Source organism: Seriola dumerili, unplaced genomic scaffold (assembly GCF_002260705.1).
Source record: "Seriola dumerili isolate Sdu_G_001 unplaced genomic scaffold, Sdu_1.0 BDQW01000276.1, whole genome shotgun sequence".
NCBI lineage: Eukaryota > Metazoa > Chordata > Actinopteri > Carangiformes > Carangidae > Seriola > Seriola dumerili.
In genome coordinates, this window is record NW_019174531.1 from 555920 (window position 1) to 565074 (window position 9155).

The 9155-nt window shown below is 38.6% G+C and overlaps 1 protein-coding gene across 1 annotated transcript in view; it reads left to right on the forward strand.

The window, feature by feature from the left end:
* The first annotated feature begins 2973 nt into the window (after nt 1-2973).
* Nucleotides 2974-9155, forward strand: part of atf6b (activating transcription factor 6 beta) — a 23316-nt gene continuing 17134 nt past the window's right edge. Inside the window, exons 1-2 of the mRNA XM_022757462.1 lie at nt 2974-3248; nt 8517-8596. Of these exons, the coding sequence (XP_022613183.1) occupies nt 3176-3248; nt 8517-8596 (153 nt within the window). The 5' untranslated portion in view covers nt 2974-3175. The remainder of the gene's footprint in view (nt 3249-8516; nt 8597-9155) is intronic.

Consider the following 9155-nt stretch of genomic DNA (forward strand, 5'->3'; position numbering starts at 1 on the left):
ATATCTACACATATCATTAAGAGTCCATTAAATAAATACACTTTAAACAAGTTTGTTTTATGTTCTCAGCCTGTGGCTGTGTTCAACTGAACAAGTGAAACAAGTGTAATCAATAATCAATATATCAACCAGAATAAAAGGTCTTACCTGCAGTGACATTACAGCCCAGAACAAAGGCTAACAGGTAGCTGTAGATATTCACCCTCATCCTGACAGACTGAAATGATTCAGTTCAAACAGTAATATCCAACCTTCTCTTAAGACTGAGAACAGGAACTGGGTGGCCAGATACGTGTTTATCTCAAACACAAATACACATCCTCAACACAGCCCAGTGTCTCCTTGTGGTCGATGTAAGTTAGCAGGTCAGTATTTTTAACCAACAACAAATACCGAGAATTAAATTTTAGAAGTAGCCTATGCATATTCCACCAATGTAACTACAGCCTCATCTTATATAAATTACACTGTTGTCTGCAACAAGTTTACTGGTGAAATATTTCAATGAATATTGCTTTAATATCTTTGTGCAGCAACTTCAGTTGGTGGACATCATAAAGTTGAAGTTGACATCAAGGCATTGCCCCAGTCTTCACACCCACAAGTTCTATTCACATCAGTACAATATTTCTTTCTGCAATTTTGTGTAGTATTAGTATTAACTGTTATGTAGTACAAAATGAAAATACTCAAGTAAAGCACAAGGACCTAAAAATTGTACTTCAGTACTGTACTTGATTAAAAGCATCACTAAACACACAACAGTTAGCCAGCTAGCAATAGCAAGTTCATAATAAGGGTAACAGCAAGTTAGCAACCAGGCCTGGTTCTAGATTGCTTCGATAGGGGGGAGGGGCATTAAGAGATGTTGACTGGTCACTAACTGCCAAACTTCAAGACAGGTTACTGAGGTCCTCTATGAGTGTCCTTTAAGACTGTAAGCTATAATATACACTGTTTTAAGTTATCTAAAATTAAAGCCATACAATCGAATAGTACATAAGCCTGTAATGTATTTATATTCAAACCACTATGTCTAAAAGTTGATTGCAAATGATTGACAATAAATAATAACAAACACCACAATTTGTAATTAGCCAAAAAAATCTGTCAGATCAATAAAACCAGGCAGGCCAATTACGCTGGTACCCAGAGAATAAGCAACTGAGTGGTGATGAAGTGAAGTGATGGCGAAGCAACTGCTCTGCTCACTGGATGCAGTTGTATATGACCAGACCAACCACTCAGATATATAAATAAACTGTGATTATTTGAATGTGGCATGTTTATGATTGGTCAAATGGACAAGGACAAAATAAAATACTTTTCAGTTATTTTTAAGATTTTGGGATGAAGCGTGACAATTTGGTGGGGCCCCCCCGTGCCCATGCCTAGAGCCGGGCCCATAGCTAACATTATCATGTCTACTGTAGCCGTTACAAATGAAAACAGACAAGTTACTTAGACACTGAGGGGAAGAAAAAACAGTTCTGAATCAAGCTGGAGCCATTCAGCAGCTCGAAGGGGTTCTCCATCTTGGTAAAGCCAAACCAGTATTGGCTCCATGGTTGGACTGGGAAAGAAATTCAGCCTTGGACTTATTTGCTGGGACGGGTCGCACGAATGGCACTGACAGAGCTGGTAAAGACTTTAAACTTTAAATTTTAAAACTTTATGGATACTTGACAATCAACCAGCCGACCAGAATTTTAGCTGGTAGTCCCCATTTCCATTTTGCCTATGCTCTGGCCTGATCTCTTTCTTTGTCAGAGGCCCTTTTAGACAAAATAACATGTTTTTTTCAGTGGAGGAAATTCTTGAATGTTACTTTCACCTGAACATGCTAACATGCTAGCATAGCTTTGTAGGAGGCAAAGGGGAATTAGCTGGCCTGGCTCTCCTCTCTATATAACGTTATAACTTTATCATAATATCTTTCAAATTGTTATTATTGGTTTCAGTGTTTTATGGTATTATTCTTAGTCATTTTAAGTAATTGTTTGATTTGTTCTAGTTCAATAACATAAGTTTGGATGTTTTTGAGGCAGCATCTACAAATAAAGTTATTATTATTATTATTATTGTTATTATTATTATTATTATTATCATTATTATTATTATTATTATTATTATTATCATCGTTATTATTATTATCATCATCATTTAATTAACCACGACCTGAAAGTAATGGATATCCTATAATTTTCTTTTCTGTAATATATCATGTGAACGTGTGTATAATTTCTGTCACTATTTCTAGATGGCGCTCTATTATTATTTTTTTTTTAGGACCAAAAACTCAAACGCGAGCTGCAGGTCTGTCAACCAATTAAATATTCATTCTGCAGTGCACACCTACCCCATCCTCATGTGGACTTTTTTTGATTTAAAAACAAACTATAAAGCCAAACTTAGAGGGTTAATGCTACTGCTGGTGTTTCACTCTGTCCTCATTCACCTATATCTGGAGTTATGTAATAACTTCCCCTCATAATTTCAAACAATTAGGAAAAATAATAAAAGTATGAGCAGCAAGACTGTTTTATAAAGTCAGAGTGTTGCTTGGTTTAGTTGTATAAACCATCTGTTTTTATTATTTACTTTATTATGTCGTAAAGAACGAGAGAATGTTGTTTTATTTTCGTAATGCTCGAATCAACGTGATTTTCACTAAAAACATTTTTTTTTGCTCGGACAAACTGTGATTGGCTACTGTGCTTGTCAATTAAACACGTGCCATGATTCCCTCGTGTTGATTAGCTGACTTTGCCTGACAATCAAAATGCGACCGTTGGATTGGGCCAAATCATCTTTAAAACCCCCTCAACGATAGGCTCATTGAGTAATCTCATTGGTCCTTCCTCGAGTCTATCACACCAGTCTTTACTGTCATTGGCTGCTCTTGTGAAAGTGGGCGGTAACTTTCTGGAAAAAACGTTTCCTTGTCTGTCATATGCGAAGCAGAAGGGAAGATCGATAAATCCTTCGGGAGACACAAACTGAACAAAATTGTCACTTTTCCGATAGAGGAAAACCCTCCTAATTTAAACAATAAATGAAATCCTTGCCTACTATCAGCCAGCTCTGTTAATGCTAAAGGTAGAGGCGGTATTCGGTCTCTGTTAGCCGTTATCACGTTGCTATCTGAGTCTCCAAACACACCGCCTTTGTGGCGATGAGCACGGAATTACTATCGGAGTTGGACAGCCGATTCTTCGCTGATAACCTTCTGACCAGCGAAGACTGGGGTGAGTAAACATTTAACACCTCTAGAAGAGAATGTAAATTGAAATTTCAGCGATAAAAAAGCGAGCCGGGTGTAAAAACGGGTGTGTGGATGCACGTCAGGGACGAGGCGAGGCACCCAGGGACGTTAGAAAAACACGTTAACGGTTATTGTTTTCCTCCATATTTCGCTCCTGAAGGGTTTTATTTGGTGATTAGTTGTTGAATTGTGTGTGAGAAGTGTGTTAGAGTGGTTACGCTGTGTGTATCTGTGTGCGTTTCCTCCGGATATGTCAGTTTATCTTAAACACAGTGGGTGGAAGCGTGACCACACATTAATACAACCACATGTCTCCTCTCTTCTTCCTATTCTTTCACTTTACAATACTAGCATTTTATTGTCATGTGTTGACATGTGTCTTGTTAAAATGGCTTCTAGGTTAACTGTTGTATTTGGAGGGCTTTAACGAAATCTTAATTTTATTATCGATTAATCTGTCAGTTATGGTCTCAGTTGATTCTCTATAATGATTTTCAGTTTACTATCACGGATAACTAAAGAAATTAGAAAATATTTACACGTTAGAAGGTGAAATCACTATTTTTAAATTCCTTCTGAACAATTAATTGATTATCAAAGTAGTTTTCTGTCAATCGACTAATAAAATAATCCACGAACTGTTGCAGCTCTATATTCTGGGATATATGCTAAAAGAAATGCATTATCATAATGCAGAGCAAAACAAATCTGCTCACATACAGAAGCTAATCAAAGCAACTGCCCTGGGGCCCCTGAAAGCCCCATGTTTACTCTATACAAGTTGGGTCTACATAATTTGATTAATAAAAAAATGTATCAGGAATCAACTCTGACAGGTCATCCATCCTCCATGTTGTGGCGTAGGTCTTTGTAGAAAAATACCTGGGTCCTACTCCACTTTCTTGGTCAGACTAGTGCGGACTAGAGAGACCAATACATAAGAACTGATGAAGCCGCTTGGATAAGAGGCGAAACGTCTTCCACAGACTAATACAAGTCCAATTGCCTTCCATTTAATTTGAGAGAGAGTCTTTGTAGAAGTTCACAGTGATAAAATCTTTTAAGACATGAACTTATATAGTTTATATTGAGCTCATTTGTTGTAAAGTTGTGTTTTGTCAAATCGTGTCCATATTTTTCTGTGTGTGAAGTCAATAAGAGACAGAAAACCATAAGGGCATATTATTCCATCATAGGAGAACTGTAAGGCTGCACCCGACAATGATTTTGATGATCAATCTTCAATTATTTGTAATAACTGACTGGTTATTCAGGTTGTAAAGAGTCAGAAAAGTGTGAAAAAGGAAAAATTGTTTTTTTTTGCTAAAGAAATTGTTGCTAATTCATTTCTTTTGTCAATCAACCAATTGGTTTATCAACTAATCATTTCAACTCTGGAGTAGTGGTTGGCTTCTGGGTTTCTGGAGAAAAGAAATTACACTGTCATGTATAATAAGGTCAAAAGGAGCCCAATAACAGATTTTTGCCCAAGGGCCCCCCAAGGAGGTTAATCCGGTCATGGAGCTAAAAAATGGGCATAAAGTATAAATTAAATACCACATATTGTATGTGTGACCTCAACAAGTGAGTGAGCATGCACGTATAAGTTATAGACTGCAGACAGGTGCTCCCACATCTGAGCCACTTTTTTCCACAACAAGCAGGTGAGTCAAGAGGATCACTCATTTATTCACACTGGGTTCAGACTAAAGCAGCAAATCTCATTTTGGGACCCTGATTATAACTCACATTTAAATTATTGTCATGTGAGAACCAACCAGAGACGAACAGAAGTACAAAATAACTACCAGTCTTCGATCTAAATGCTGCTAAATGTTGGCTGTTAACATGAGCCACTTTAGGAAGTTTTCTAATTAAGTTTGATCGTCAAACAGTGAGGTAGGTGAGATTTACCCCCTGATGATAAGATGTATTTAACTGCTCTGTTGTTGGTCCTCTTAAGTCGGGCAATAAACTCGATTAGATCAGATTAGATGAAACTTTAATGATCCCTGTGAGAAAAGTGGGTCAATGGAGCAGCAAGAGCTATTGCATAGGAGACAAAAAAAAAAAAAAAAACACAATAGACATTTACACCTAATGGAAAGAAAACATTAGACAAGTTAGGTTGTTCTTTTCTAAGTGATCCAGAAAGGACAAAGCTGGGTATGTTTTCAGTATTATCAACAGGCTGCAGCTTCACAAATGCTAGTAATTGTTTCCAATGTGTTTTCCTGCATTAAAATTTGATTACTGTGTTTATTATGCTCTTGGGACATTTATAATTATTTTTGATATTTGTAGTTAATTGCAGGGCTTCAACTCTTGTTTTCATTATCGATTAATCTGGTGATTATTTTGCGGCGTAGTAGATGAGTCGCTTGATTTATAAATCAACAGTAAACGTTGAAAAATGATTGATCACAATATCCCAGAGAACCAAGTGACATTTATTCGAAATATTATCGAAATGGCAGTATGGCCAAGTGCCATATCCAAATCGCAGGTAAATTGTGTCAAAACAAACCATAGACAAAGCATTGCGGTGCTATAGAGACACGGTCGCCTTCAAATCTTTTTCTCCAGAGATGAAGGAACATGCTTGTTTGGTACAAGCCCCAACAAAAATCACATCTTCATCATTTTTTTTTTTTTCAGTGCAAATGAAATGCAAAAATTACCATTCTAACTGAAATTGCGACTCATACCAGAATCGCAATATCTGCCAAAATAAATGCAACATTATTTTTTTTGCATACCATTCAGCCCTAGTTTAATTGACCCTGATATTGTGTGATTGACTACATACAATGCATTGAACCCTGTCAGTGTGTGTGTCCTATCTTTCTAATCATCTGCAGGACGTATGAAATGTGAAAATGTGCTCATGTGCAGAGCAAATATGCGCTGACATATACCACATGCAACACCTACGATTCACACCTGCTTTCTGACAGGGTGTGCCCTCAATAACGTCCTCAGCGTGTCCTGTTTGTTCCAGTTTCAAAGTCCAGATTCATGTTGACTACCTGCACCAAATCAAATCATCAAGACATGCAAGGCATGATGGGAGAAATGAAGGCCCACAGGGTCACGGTTACAGCTAGGCTTTGTGTTGGTTTCCTTTCTATTCAGATGCAAAAGGTTGAACAGTAAGAGGTGGACAAACTGCAGCACAAGATGAAATAAACAGTCTGGTATAAACAGTACAGTATTATACATAAGTGTGGCTAATGTGGAATAATGAGATATGTGTTGACTGACTCCCATGATGCATTAGTGCTTTAACACGGGAGAATTTTGAGGTTCAAGGTGGAATTTATCGTCATTCCCTCCATATACAGAAGTCAGTACAAAGGGGAATGAAAACTGCATCCCCTCTGTGCTGCAGCTTACACTGTACAAAGAAGAAGTACAATAAAAAAGACCAAAACTAAGACAGTAAAATGCAAGAGGCATCAGGTTGAGTGTGCAGTGTGTCAACAATAGAATCTATTGAAGCAATTTATTTGATGCGGAATGAAGACATCTCTTAGTAAAAAAAAAAGTCCTGTGTTTATTTCATTGCACAGTAAACAATATTTCAACTGTTGAGCATAGCAAAGAATATAATTTGATATTTAAGAATCTAGCTCCTTCTAATCACGTTAATAACACAGTTGGTAGCCATGTTAATTAACCATCAAACCTAAAAATGCGGATGTTCTGCTTTCTGCTGAGCTGTAGGGCGTCCATCACATATCTCCTATCTGGTTTGTGACCTCAGCTGGGGGGGGGGGGCGGCTGTGTCTCAGCTGCACAAGTATATACAACACATTGAAAGAAATATTCATCCTACTTCATCATCCAGTGGATATCAGTTGAATAAATCTCTGATGTTTTGCTGCAGGACGCTCTGAACTGAATGTTGCCGCAGGTCACAGAACCCGCTGTAACACCCGCAGTAGACTGAGGCTGATTAACTCCTCCCTCTCAAGTTATCAGAAATAACAAGTTTTTTTTTTTTAACATAGGGGTGGGGGTCTGGCTGAAAGATCATGTGACAATCTTTTTGAGTAGAATCGCACTCCATGATCTTAACACGATCTGCCTGCTTGATTTTTATTGTGAAAGTCATGAAACGGAAGTTGTGATTCGTATCTTTCCGCTGCTTTGATGCTTCATGATTCATCTGAAGAGCAGATCATATGCCAAAGTGAGATCATTCACGTCAGATCCCCCACTCCTACTTAAACACATGGGACGGTGATAAACATTTGAACAGCAGAACTTGCCGTTCATGCTTCATTGTGAATACCCTCCTGTATATATTACATTTTGAAGTTGTTTTGATGACTTTGGAACAGCCGGTCCGCTGTGTTTGTTGCTAACAACAGTGTTGATGAGTTATTGTGCATTTGTATGAATCATCATTTCATTTAAGAATATACAGAAGACAAATACTAATAATACCTACAGCAAAAATAGAAGAGATGGTAATAGGAATAATTCCATCAGCAGCACGGTACATGTCACAGGTTTGCCGCTGAGGTTGGTGTGTGTTTATCTGTGTTGGTGTGCGAGAGGATGCTGTGGGGGTTGGTTGAGCTTCGTATGAGTCTGCAGTGGTTGGCAGAGCCTCTCAGCCGGTGGAAAAACAGCTGTTAGACAGTCTTGTGGTCTAACAGATCAGTTAGCTAATCCATTTAATCTGTTAACAGAAAACAGACAACAATTATCATAAGCGGTCAATGATGGTGACGCTTTTCTCTGTTTTATATCTTTATAAACGGAATATTTTGGGTGGGGGTGGGGGGTGGAGACAAAACAAGACTTCTGAGACTTCTGGGAAATTCACCTGTTTATAGACAGTTTGGAATCAGATGTGACGAAGAGAAGCTGCAAATCATCAAATTTTAGAAGCATTAACCAGCAAATATTTGAAATGTAGCTTGAGAAATTATTAAATCTCAATGAATCTATTATCAAAGTAGTTGTTGATTAATTCTTTGTTGATTGACTAATTGGCTAATTGTTGCAACAGACGGCTCACTGCTGAGCAGAGAAATACATCTTCCTCTCCTCAGGAGCTGACAGGTCGTTGTTGCGGAGAGTGACTCCTGAAACTCAACCGGCGCGTTCCGACTGATTTGTATTTTCAGAGATGGAACATGTCCTAACCCTGACAGTGAGCTGGGAACGTTATATCCTGTGTTTTGTCATCGCTCATCACAGATCACATGTTTAAATCCTGTCCCGTGTCTCTCCTCAGATGCCTGCCTGTACCAGTGTGACAGCATGGAGGAGGGAGAGGACGCGGACCTCAGCCGAGGGTTGAAATACGACACGTCGGTACGGACAAAAAAAAAATGAAAGCGCCGCCGCTCACAGCTCTGGTTTCTGCCCGGGGCTGAGAGTGAAACTGATGCTCAGGCTTACACACAAACACTCCACCTCCATACACTTCACGGTTCAATAGCTTTAGGCCTCAGTCTGCAGGAAAAGTCACAGACTAATTCTGATGGACACAGGAGACCATTGCCTGTCAGTAAATGTCTTTTTGTCACAGTTAAGGCATCTGAACGTGACTAACTTGAATTCTGACTCGTCCGCTTATATCTGCTTAAACTGTGCAAAATTGTGTTTTTATGCGTGGTGTTAGGGACACAGATGTCTTGTAGTCAGTTAGTTAGTCAGTCACGTCCACTACTTTGGTACAGAGTGAAATATCTTGATGAGGGATGTTACGAGAACTGATTCCTTGGTACCAGGTTGATGCCAAAGTTCTGAAAACACGACGGTTTCTACAGGACATACGTAGATGACGTGTGTGGGTGCAGACATGCTAGTTGGAGGACGACCAGTGTGAGGCTGATATGTGTAGGTGCTGTTTTTTATGATGTAGGCTTAA